Source organism: Pocillopora damicornis, chromosome 8 (genome assembly GCF_964200805.1).
Source record: "Pocillopora damicornis chromosome 8, jaPocDami1.2, whole genome shotgun sequence".
NCBI classification, from domain to species: Eukaryota; Metazoa; Cnidaria; class Anthozoa; order Scleractinia; family Pocilloporidae; genus Pocillopora; species Pocillopora damicornis.
This window is the reverse complement of record NC_142677.1, coordinates 307,054-319,404: the sequence shown is the minus strand read 5'-3', so window position 1 is coordinate 319,404 and position 12,351 is coordinate 307,054. Positions and strand designations below refer to the sequence as shown.

At 37.6% G+C, this 12,351-nt stretch overlaps 2 protein-coding genes across 2 annotated transcripts; both read left to right on the top strand.

The window, feature by feature from the left end:
• The first annotated feature begins 3,238 nt into the window (after positions 1 to 3,238).
• Positions 3,239 to 6,179, top strand: LOC113680689 (uncharacterized). Its single transcript, XM_089180691.1, has 4 exons — positions 3,239 to 3,468; positions 4,215 to 4,468; positions 4,551 to 4,665; positions 5,041 to 6,179. The coding sequence occupies exons 1-4, from the start codon at positions 3,372 to 3,374 to the stop codon at positions 5,505 to 5,507; spliced, it is 933 nt and encodes a 310-aa protein (XP_089036817.1). The 5' UTR covers positions 3,239 to 3,371; the 3' UTR covers positions 5,508 to 6,179.
• Positions 6,180 to 7,214: 1,035 nt separating this feature from the next.
• LOC113680647 (uncharacterized) lies at positions 7,215 to 11,247 on the top strand. The gene is made up of 5 exons (XM_089214644.1): positions 7,215 to 7,220; positions 8,150 to 8,476; positions 8,671 to 8,785; positions 9,779 to 9,904; positions 10,081 to 11,247. Exons 1-5 carry the CDS (start codon positions 7,215 to 7,217, stop codon positions 10,536 to 10,538), a joined length of 1,032 nt encoding a protein of 343 aa, XP_089070770.1. The 3' UTR covers positions 10,539 to 11,247.
• The last annotated feature ends 1,104 nt before the right edge of the window (positions 11,248 to 12,351 follow it).

Sequence of the window (12,351 nt, the reverse complement as noted above, 5' to 3'; positions counted from 1 at the left end):
CGTTGAGTTGAAGAGTTTTTGACTTGAACGCGAAAGGAACAAATTAATCCTCGCGCTCATCGTATTCTCAAGCAAAGACTGATTCAGACTAATTAACGTAATAAGTCTACTTAGTTCCAAGGCTAGTCGAGGCAGTAAGTTCTTGGACCGCGAGCCTTCAACTTTGGAGAGACTAAGAACCTTAACAACAGATTAACTGAAGACAGACCGGTGATTACAAATAGTGACGTCAGCGATCATGCTTGTAAAATTGTCATCGCTTGATGCGTAATCAACGACATACCGCACTTTTAACGACTGACTCTGAAAAGCTGGTTTACTTACTTTGCGGAGACCCTTGAACAGATATCAACAACTACTGGCACCCGGAAAACGAATCATACACCACATGAATACAACCAGCTTACTGAAAAGAGCCTCTTAGCTTTATTGACGAATAAAAACTTATTAATCAGGACTGACACGGCCTATTTGAGTCACAACCAGTAGCACAGCAGCGGGACTTGCCGATCACGTTTCAAAACGTGAGTTTAGTTTGCGCCGACTAGAGTTTTAGCTTCGACCGATAGTTGAAAAAGACCCGCGCCTGATTCTGATATTAACTTCCGCCTCGGTTTACTGTCGGACAATTTTTCTTTCCAGAATACAAAATAAACTTATCTTGCCTCAGTTACTTACTACGGACGCGCATTCTATCCTCAATACCATGGTTGTTTTACTGATTCTGCAGACGCGCTTTTATTGGGACTTCGATATGCCCATTAGTCACTCACTCACCAAGATGTACTATTGGAGTAGTAACCGCGCCTAAAACGATAGCGAGGCTTTGTTACAGTTTGTACTAAGCATCTTTGCTTTAAATATCACCTTCAAAGCGAGCAAAATTTATCCAGCTCAGGCACAAACCCAAATTTGTGAATTGCTTCGATTGTTCATGATTTGTTGCTAAACAAGAGCCGTGATGTGAACATTTGCAGCTGTATCAATCAGAAGCGGACGAAAGTAATCCTGTGCTTCTCCGACAAAAGCAAACTTGTGGAATTCATTACCGCATATCGTTACTTTCAATTAGTCAAAAAAGCTTACAGTCGCATAAAATGCGTTTTGAGGTATTATTCCGAAGCAGAAAACTTGGTAGTTTGCTAGCAGATGCAAGAGGGTGAAAACCCTGTAAACAAAGATCATTACTCAGGTTACACAGGTAGGCCGAGTCTAGGTTTCGGTTTCCTATCTAACTATCTATCGTCAATGTCGAAAGTGTGTAAGCCTGCATTGCTTGACGGCCTGCGATATTCCTCTACAAGCATGAAAGCGAGGCAACTGTGAAAACGAGGCGACTGACGAGAAGACATGTGACTTGGTTTGTTCTTCATTGGTCTCTTTACTCTCAGCATCTCGTGGTGCGAAGCTTGATTGTAAATCACGAAGAATTGCTTTCCTTCTGGAACGTTCAAAGTACTTACAAACGCACACGCCATTTGCGGTAGACCCACATTAAAAGATGCCAAGCGTCAAGTTTTAAGCTTATGATACGAATAATTAATTTATGATAGAACTCGTCATGAACATGTTATTTAAAATTTGTATAGATAAAAATAATCCTGCACAAATATGATTAACCTATACCTTTAGGCAATTAAGCTCTGTTAACGTTCATGCCGTGATGATATGTATAATTAATGACTGGATCAACGTCTTATTTGAAATTCATATAGATAAAAAACCCTGCATAAATACGAGTAAACCGTACCATCAAGCATTTAAGCTCGATAATTTTAATGCTGTAATGAGACGTACAGTGAATGATTGAACTGGTTATCAACGTCTTATTTGAGATTTATTTAGATGATGAAATCCTGCTCAACTATACCATCAAGCATTTAAACTCGGTTAATGTTTATGCTGTTACAATTATCATTTTGAGCGCTTCAGTAAAGCTTGAATTATTCATTTGTTGATTGAGGGTATTCCCAACGCTTTAATTAGGATTTTTGTGATTTTAGGATTCCTGGAGAACATTTAGCACGTGCAATACTGGGGGAAATTTAGTTTTACAAGGCAGCGCCGGTCTAAATTTGACGAATTTTGCAAACGGTAATTCGAAAAACGCAGGATGCTATTTTGTACTGTTTTTGAGACTATATGTGTGTTTACTATTCGGTGGGGTTGTATGGTTTCCGGAAGCTTGATTTTTGAGATAAGAGCAACCTTGCATTGCTTCAAGACCAATAATTACAAGTTCACAACCATGTTTCATCTCTAGATTAAGATATTCTTTGATTGACGATGTCAGCCTGTGAGCTTGGTTACGAAAGTTTTATGTTTTACTCAATATGCGCCTAATTTTCTGATCGCAATAAGCCCTTATTTTTGAAGTTTTCTAAACTTCTCAGTGAAGCCTCGTGACTCGGTTGATTTTGGAGAAGAATTCGAAGTTACTTACACAAATAATTTAAAACACGAAGCTTCTCAAGAGTTCTAATAAGTGTTTTGCGTGTACGTGCGTCTTTTTTTTAAATTTTAATTCATTCTACCGTTGGTGTTTTGATTTTTTCTTTTATTTTTATAATTAACTACTCAAGGCCGGTCGTACAGCCTAGAAGTTCCGACAAAGGCTAACATTTTGTTATTGTGTAAACAAAAACCAAGCTGCTTCAAATTTTAAAAATTTTAAACACGTAGTACATGATAACAGCATGTAATAGCTATAACTCGAAAGCATCAGATTGCGTAATGCTTCTCTCTCGAAAAAACATTCTGTCACCTTTTCAGTCGTTTTCCGAGCGCGGAAATCATAAAGCTATAAACTACAATTGTGTGAGCGCTACCTGAACAGTTTGAAATTTATTTTTCACAGACCAGTATGAATAGTTCTACTCCTTCGAAGAACAATGACTACTAACAAAGACAACATTTTTCCCCAACAGTACACTGGTGATTCTTTTCATGTCAAAATGTGTTTTCTACCCAACTGAAAATAATAGGGGTGCCAGGCTATAGGCTTTTAACGAGGTACAAATCACTTGACTAGCTTCGGTAAGTAATCCTAAGATTTGACACTGAAAAATCCTGAGAAAACCTCCAAAAAAAAATAACAATGATAAGTGCGAGTGCCCTATTTTGCATTGTAATGTTTGTTTATAATTCTCATAATTAATGAGATGGATTTCGTTTTAATTTGGCCCAGTGACCTTTCAAAAAACCTCTTGAAACTGTTTTGATAGTAATCAATTGTTTCCTGAACATCTGCCTGATGATTAGGCAATTTTCTGTCAAGTCGATAGCCGTAAGCCATCAATATTAATTCATGTTTGCTTAATGCGGGATTTATATCTATAACTGCGACTGCAAGCCGTTTTAACCGAGCAGAGATGACTACACCATCTTCCAAAAATCTCGTTACCCTCTTTTATACAACGATTGTTGTCTTCATGTCCGTCCCTTGGTGGATTGAATGTGTAAACGGTGGTAAGCCTTATAGAAAAGTAGTCAAATGTAATTCCTAATCCTTAATTTAACCATTGATACAAGATCTTATTAACGGACCGGGTCTTCCTTCGATTAAAATTTGAGAAACTGACAACGAAAAAGGAAATTTTTTAGGTTAGTTTGGAACTCAGATTGCGTCAACGCAACACTGTAAAAACCACGAATGCACGAAATAAGTAGGTGGAAGAAAAAAAAGCCATAAAGCAAAAGAAAAATATATCCTCTCAACATTAGATGTAGCTTCTGACAGTATGTAAATTTATATCAAGAAACACCATAGTTTACAAGGATTTGTCTTTGATTCCGTCTTTTCATCAAGTCACATTTTCCACAGGATATCTTGTTTTGGTGATTTTTTTCCAGAAAAATCAAGAAAGATAGACAACACCGCCGTCTATTTTTTTTCCTTTTTGAATAAGAAGAAGAGAAATATTTTGGAAAAATCCAGCTGCGGTCAATCAACGTGAAACTCATTGGATTCAAAGTTTTCCGACTCTTCTGTAGTTGACTTTGCATAAACCCACTCAGTAAACATTGTTTTTCTATTTGTCTTCTGTGTGCTTTTTAGCTTGTTTAAGCCGCACTTGAAGTTGTTTTCTAATCGGCCAAAATCACCGGGTGGGCATGGTCGTGGGAAGCTGCACTCTAAGTTGTATATACGATAAAAAAAATAATGACATACAGCTCTTCTTGTTCAGTTTATTCAGATATGTTTCTTTTTCTAGATGACTGTAGAACGGTTGAGTTCAAAGAGAGGGAAGCAAATAAAGCTCTTATCAAACACGTCATTAGAAGTGAACTAGTACTCAGCGAAGACGTTTGTGAAATAAAATGCTACCTAGAACCAAATTGCGTGTCCTTCAACTACGGTTTATTGGGTGATGGAGCTTTCAAATGCGAGCTGAACAACAGAACCCACTTCCAGGTCTCTCCCAGTTACCAAAAGGATAGAAAAGAATTCTTCTACAGAGCAATGATTGTGAGTAAATACCCAGACTACATCCACAGCAGATGGTAATGAGTTTTAATTCGATATTAATCGACAAAAACTTTCTCTTCAGAACCCTTGTGAGAGCAACCCGTGCCCAAGTCATTATGTATGTCAAGCGGGGTTTGGTATGCATGGATATCGTTGTGTTTGTCCTTATAGATATCAAGGTGTTCAAAATCAAGCAGGTGAGGAGACAATGAGATGATGAGTCAGATAAACATAGATCTAAGCAAATTCTAGAAAACTGATTTTGCTTTACGATGTAATTCTTTAAAGCGACCACTGAAACGTTTTCCCTTCAAAACTTACTATAGCATACCTTAACTAACACAGAATTGTTGTTTTCTGGAATCCTTTTCAAAGAGATCCATCTAGCTCTACGCTGTCTTCTCGCAGACGCTATACGCCGAAAATGTGCGAGTGCTAACAGACAAGGAGTTACGTTCTTTTAAGTACCTTAAGTTTTCGTGCTCTTCAAAACTACGGACTGTCTTTACAGTAGAAATTATGCATACCTCCGTTACTTTGTTCTAATTTTCTTAATAAAAACTCTCCTACAGATAACTGGAAAAAGGTCAACATCGATCCTGTCTGTTTTGGGACAAAAGGTGACGACCAAGGAACTTTTCGTATCCAAGAAGCCGGTCAAATCTACACTTTTAAACTTGTCCATACAAGTGGCTCCGTGACATGCGCCACTTCAACAACATCAACAAAGTGGGGATGCTCATTGCCAACTTACGAAAATCACAACTTAATGACGGTAATAACTTACAGCAACAAAACAGTTCTTCCGCTTGCTGAGTTCTTGAAAGGCAGCGACGGTAAATACTACACTTACCAACTTGACGGTGCCGATGTCAACTCCACAACACTAGTGTTTAAGCTCCTCCCCACCCCACTGGTTGTATTGGTTGGTCAGCAGTTCCAATTATGGTATGCGCATGACTTGGTTAATTATACAGAGGATAATAACGATGGTAAGACATGCGCAGACGTTTATGCCCTGTATCGTTACCCCTGTTGAACAGTTGCGACAACTACAGATGACTTCAGACGTACGTCTACACTTTGCTGAATCACAACCAGAAAACAATCGGAGAGCGGGTGGTACTTATTTTCCCTGCGGCTAAAGCTTATGAATTTGCATTTCTTTAATGATAATGAATTGAAAATGAACTTTAGCTCTCGGAGCTCTTCACAACTTCAATAAATGACAAACTCTTCTATCAGCTTTTCTTTAAGATAGCTCAAATTTAAAACTGTTGAGTTTCATTTTATGCCGTGTTTCTGTTTTTCATTATCTTTAGAGTGAATTTGAGTCCAGAAATCGCACTTTGAATAGCTTGTATTTAAGTTTATCTTAAGTAAACAAACAACTGAACTTATGGAAATTTTGATTGGCAGTAAGAGGTGATTGGGGTACCCCGTTGGTTTAAACAGTTAAGAAAAGTGTCCTGCGGTAGTTGTTATATGTGTTTGTAGCGTCTTGAAGATACATGACGGGATGGTGGTACGTTCGTGATAGAAACGATTATTAAACCGTTTAACCATCCTACAAAAATTAGTCCCGAATAATTTCGGTAACCAAAGACTCTGCTTTTTTTGATGGGCGGCTGGCACATAAAATTTTCAGCTTTAAAGCAATGTCGACGGGGTGTCCTTGTGATATATTGTCAATAAAATTTTGTTTCCTTTGGCATTGTGGTATTTCATCTTTTTTTTCCTTTTTTACGAGGCAGGACATCAGTCTCTTTCATGACACCAAGGCAATATATTTGAGTTAAGATGAGAAATAAATGGTCACTCTTGAGGTAAACAAACGTCAGGTGCAAACTTGAGCCATGTAAGTGTATCACCAACCTAATCTACATTGAGAATTTTCTATGTGATTGATATCAAGTGGATTCACTTTAATTATATTCAATTTTACCCTCCTTCTTATTTGAATTTGGTTATTTAGAGGCGTAGGTGTTCAAGTTTGGGTTTATGACTTGAAATATTTTAGCTCAAAAAAGTGTTGATGGTCTTTTCAATTTTCATTTCCACAAAAATAAATCTATCACTGTTCAGCATGTTCTCTGTTTCAAGTATTTCCTCAAAATTAAAATAAATGTGCATGCTTTCTCGCACGTCTTTGTCGTGGAGCTTTTGAAGCGGTCCAACCTTTTTTTATTTTGATCCTTCAATGAATTAATCTGCAGTTGAACGCGCTCGACAGATTTTCAACTTCATTTAACGCATACATCAAAGTGGTAACACTGAAAAACGTTTTGCGTTAGGCAATCTTCGGCAAACGGTTAATTAATTATTTACAAAGGCTAACATCACGCATTTAAGTTTTTTTTCTCTCCTACAGTTTTCTGTAATTCTTAAGACTCGATGTTTTGTTTTCAAATTAAGTTAAGCCATGTGATTATTCAAGTGACGTTTTCGCAAATTTTAAAAATAAAATCCTATAACTGCGAAGTGTGCTGGTCACACATCTGCTGCTTACATTAATAATCATTTTCCTCTTTTATGATTCTGCAATTCGCTGTATTGTTTTGAGTGTTGAAATATTAGGTCTCGTTGCATTTACAAGAGAGACCAGCGTTTCATTTAGCTCGCTATAGCTAGCTGAAAGGTGTTTTCACTAACGACAATATGATACTGTTCTCACCAGCTGTTGGTGATCCTTCAATGAGTAAGGTCCTAACTTTTCTATGGATTTTTCGTTTTGGTGTACTGGTGTATGGAGGTAAGTGACTCCTGCCAAAAGCTGGCATCGCTGACACTTTCATCCATTATAACTGTTTTATTCGTGATCAGATTCATATCCTTGTGTTAATGGTACAAAAGGAAGAAGAAAGTAAGTGTATGAAAATAGAAAGCTCATTAAGTTAACTTTAAATATATTCCGAGTGATAATGTGAAATTTCGAATTCTCAAAGTAAAAATGGCAGAAATGGGATATTGCACGATAGCACGTTATTGCAAAACTGCCCGGTTTACAATGCCGTGATCTTAGTTGGGCGTAAAGGAAACGCAGACGTGGAGAGAAGATCTGTTGGTAAAATTATTGCGGATTGAAGGCGACATTGGTCTATATATATGATTTGTCCACAATATTTGAGTTGCTGATGTCCAATTATTACCTAATAAATGGAACTGAAAAAGACACTGATGAAGACCTTGAAAGCTAAAGGAGTAATAGTATAGATTTGCTATCGTGAAGAATTTCTAAAGCTGACGTTCCAAAGCGAAGCGCTAACGGTTATTGAGTTCTACCCCCACCGAGGCAGCGTCACAGTTTCCCTAGAAACCCACCCCCTCATTTTAAAACCAGATCCTATTTAGAATTATAATGGCGAACATCAATCTTATTCTTCAATGTAATGGGTAAATAAAAAAATTATGGTCCGAAAAAGCAACTTTTATGGTAAGGTGAATATGATGCATGGATAATTCAAGTTTGCAGGCTATTTAGCTAAGTCACTCACCTAACGAATAGAGAGGAAAGGCTTATCACCTGCCTTTCTTTCGAGGATGAAAGAGCGTAGCAAATATTCGTGGTTTTTCTTTTTTGTCGAGCGGCAAATCAAGAGTTAATTATATAGTTTCCCTGACATTTATGGAACAACTTTAAACTAATATTGCGATAAGACTTAGGTTGTCGGCTTCCTTTAGGCTTGTGTGCTGTTTGATTTCATTTTCTCATTGGCTTTTTCATTGGCTTATTTATTTCTTGCCAATATCTTAGACGGTTGCCGAGTGATTCAGTTCAAAGCAGGAACGAAAAACAAGATCTTAACAAAACACGTCATAAGAAGTGAACAAGCAAAGGACAAGGATATCTGCGAGTTCAAATGCTACTTTGAACCAAACTGTGTGTCCTATAACTATGGTCCGCTGGGGGATGGAACATTCACATGCGAGCTAAATAACAGAACTCATTTGCAAGTCTCTCCCAGTTACTTCGAATATAGGAACGGCTCTTTATACAGAGCAATCATTGTAAGTAAATAACAATATCAATTTTACCAGGGTGATCGTTCCGCGAGCGAGAAATTTCTGGTTCAATTTGAACCTCCTTGTTTATTTATTCATAATTACCCACTCAATTATTTATCTCTCTAAATACTCAGTCTATTTATTTACTCATCTAAGCTTTATCTATCTAATTACTTGATTCATCTATTGCATTTCAGAATTCCTGTGAGAGCAATCCGTGTGTTAGTAACTCTACATGTCAAGCAGGGTTTGGTAGTCATGGTTACCGCTGTATTTGTTCCGATGGATATGAAGGAGAGCTTTGCCAAATAGGTGAGAAAGGAAACTCCTCGCCATAGCAGGTCTTCATCTCTCAGGTTCATAGTTGAAGTTACACAATAAAGCTGCAAATAAAGTAGCCTCTCAGCAAGGAGAGTTTTGAATCCTCATCTGTCCAATCAATACAGCCTTAATATCTGCATCAAAGGATATGTCCGTCACAGGGTAAGGGGCAAGTCAGGTTTGTTCAGTACGTGCTCTCTCAAATGCTAGAGCATTAAAGGGGTGATATCAAAGTATTGCTGTCGTGAAAATCCTAGATAATGGAGCTTACAGAAAAACTAGAAACTAAGAGAATATCGGAATAAGAAAGGGTGATATGAAGGGAAAACTTCCTTCATGTTGTCAACTGTTGAATATTTGATGCAAGGGCGAGAACACAAATGAAACGAATAAAAGTATAAGTTTAATTTCGTGCTGAAAGCAAATACTTGAAATTTTGGAATAACTGACAGAAATAATAGATTAATACGATGGAGATGCACTTTAGATGAAAAAGATCTATTTCACTATAAGGAATATTACGGGTTTTTTTGTACATCGAGCAAACACGATTGTTCCTCTGACGGCAACTGTGTTAATGTCGTGGGTTGATATTAGTGCTCTTGCAAACCTGGATTTACTGGCGATGGTAAAATTTATTTTGTATAAAAGTGCAAAGCTTTTGATTAACCTCTTCACCAGTCTTGCAAGACAGAAATAACTGATGTGATTCGCAAGGTCAGTTGAAATTACTGCTAAAACAGGTCAGTCTTTACTTGTTAATGTAACGGAGAAAGCTGCCTCCACATCATAGTTAGCAAAATTGCTTTTTTAAGCATAACTAAAATATACAGAATGATGCCGAACTTCTGGCAAACCTGTGAATTCACAACCTCAGCACGTTACACTTTTCAGTAGATTCTGGGAAACGCCAAAAAAAACAACCCCACCTCTTCTGATAATTTCCCTACACCTTGATTAGTCTTATATTCAATTACTACTTAGATATCGATGAGTGTAGCGATGGAAGCCATGACTGTCACTTTGCAGCCGATTGTACAAACACCGCTGGATCATTCGACTGCAGCTGTCAGTCTGGACACCTTGGAGATGGACGGCACTTTTGCTCAGGTATATCTTGATCTTTAACCCAAAACACAAACAAATGTGAGTGAATAGTGCGGTTTGAACATAACCACAGTTATTCTTTAATTACTTTCCTCAAACAAATCAATTTATTTTGGGTTGCCATTTCTAAGACACGAAAACCTAAGGCTTTCTTTGAAACCTGACAAACTGTTTAACAGATAACTGGAAAAAGGTCAACCTCGATCCTGTCTGTTTTGGGACAAAAGATGACGACCACGGAACTTTTCATATCCAAGAGGCCGGTCAAATCTACACATTTAAACTTGTCCATACAAGTGGCTCCGTGACATGCATCACTTCAACAACTTCAACAAAGTGGGGATGCTCATCTCCAAGTTACGGAAATCACAACCTAATGACGGTGATAACTAACAGCAACAAAACAGTTCTACCGCTTGCTGAGTTCTTGAAAGGCAACGACAACACATACTATACTTACCAACTCGACGGTGCCGATTTCAACTCCGCAACACTGGAGTTTAAGCTCCTCCCCACCCCACTGGTTGTGTTGGTTGGTCAGCAGTTCCAATTATGGTATGCGCATGACTTGGTTGATTATACTGAGTATAATAACGGTGGTAAGACATGCGCAGACGTTTATGCTCTGTACCATTGACACGGTTAAACGGTTGCGGCAACTACAGGTGACTTCAGCCGTACGTCTGCACTTTGCTGAATCACAGCCGGCAAACAATCGGAGAGCATGTGGTGTTTAGTTCATAAAGAAAGCACGGTAGATGTGATATGGCTTCAATCACTAGGTCCTTAATGAATGGTCTGTTCAGTTGGTACGATAAGTGAGCTGATTGGTTGTAGGGTCCCTACATTGACAAATGCAGCGAGCTTCGACATCGATATGGAAACGTAGTAGATAATTTCATGTAATAATGCAAGTATGTAATGACGAAAAAAACAGAAAAAAAAGCAATACTAAGAGTCGAGATTTGCCATAATATTACCTAGTGTAGTAATGAAGTGCCTCCTTAGCTATTCACCAGCTTACATTCAACGCACGCCTACTGCATCATTGTTAAATATTTCACAACAATTACTTTCCCTGCGGCTGATGCTTATGAATTTGCTTTCTTTCAATGAAAATGAATTGAAAATTAACTTTAGCTCCCCGGAGCTCTTAAAAACTTCGATAAATGACAATCTCTTATATCAGCTTTTCTTTAAGATAGCTCGAATAACTGTCGAGTTTCATTTTATGCCGTGTTTCTGTTTTTCATTATCCTTAGAGTAGATTTGAGGCCAGAAATCGCACTTTGAATAGCTTGTATTTAATTTTATCTTCAATAAATAAACGACTGAACTTACAGAAATTTTGATTGGCAGTAAGAGCTGATTGGGGTACCCCGTTGGTTTAAACAGTTAAGAAAAGTGTCCTACGGTAGTTGTTATATGTGTTTGTCGCGTCTTGAAGATACGTGACGAGATGGCGGTACGTTCGTGACAGAAACGATTATCAAACCGTTTACCCATCCTGCAAAAATTAGCCTTGAATAATTTCGGTAACCAAAGACACTGCTTTTTTTCTGTGGGGCGGCTGGCACATAAAATTTTAGCTTTAAAGCATTGTCGACGGGGTGTTCTTGTGATATACTGTCAATGCAATTGTTTCCTTTGACATTGTGGTATTTCATCTATTTTTTCCTTTTTTACGAGGCAGGACATCAGCCTCTTTCATGACACCAAGGCCATATATATGAGTTAAGATGAGAAAAAATTATTACTCTTGAGGTAAACAAACGTCAGGTGCAAACTTGAGCCATGTAAGCGTATCGCCAACCCAATCCACATTGAGAATTTTCTATGTGATTGATATCAAGTGGATTCTCTTTAATTATATTCAATTTTACCCTCCTTCTTATTTGAATTTGGTTATTTAGAGGCAAAGGTGTTCAAGTTTGGGTTTATCACTTGAAATATTATAGCTTAAAAAAGTGTTGATGGTCTTTTCAATTTTCATTTCCACAAAATTAAATCTATCGCTGTTCAGCATGTTCTCTGTTTCAAGTATTTTCTTAAAATTAAAATAAATGTGCATGCTTTCTCGCACGTCTTTGTCGTGGAGCTTTTTGAAGCGGTCCAACCTTTTTTATCTTGATCCTTCAATAAAGTAATCTGCAGTGGAACGCGCTTGACAGATTTTCAACTTCATTTAACGCAAACATCAAATTGGTAACACCGAAAACCTTCTTGCGTCAGGCATTCTTCGGAAAACGGTTAATTAGTTTTTTACAAAGGCTAACATCACGCATTTAAGTTTTTTTTCTCCTACAGTTTTTCTGTAATTCTTAAGACTCGATGTTTTGTTTTCAAATTAAGTTAAGCCATGTGATTATTCAAGTGACGTATTCGCAAATGTTAAAAAATAAAATCCTATAACTGCGAAGCGTGCTGGTCTCTCATCTGCCGCTTATATT

What these genes read in the sequence shown, in the direction of transcription:
- LOC113680689 (XM_089180691.1), top strand. Translation starts at nt 3,372, where the DNA reads ATGACTACACCATCTTCCAAAAATCTCGTTACCCTCTTTTATACAACG. An exon ending in GATTGAATGTGTAAACGGTG is followed by an intron (nt 3,469 to 4,214) that starts GTAAGCCTTATA and finishes TTCTTTTTCTAG; the next exon opens with ATGACTGTAGAACGGTTGAG. An exon ending in TCTTCTACAGAGCAATGATT is followed by an intron (nt 4,469 to 4,550) that starts GTGAGTAAATAC and finishes CTTTCTCTTCAG; the next exon opens with AACCCTTGTGAGAGCAACCC.
- LOC113680647 (XM_089214644.1), top strand. An exon ending in AGGAGAGCTTTGCCAAATAG is followed by an intron (nt 8,786 to 9,778) that starts GTGAGAAAGGAA and finishes ATTACTACTTAG; the next exon opens with ATATCGATGAGTGTAGCGAT. An exon ending in TGGACGGCACTTTTGCTCAG is followed by an intron (nt 9,905 to 10,080) that starts GTATATCTTGAT and finishes ACTGTTTAACAG; the next exon opens with ATAACTGGAAAAAGGTCAAC.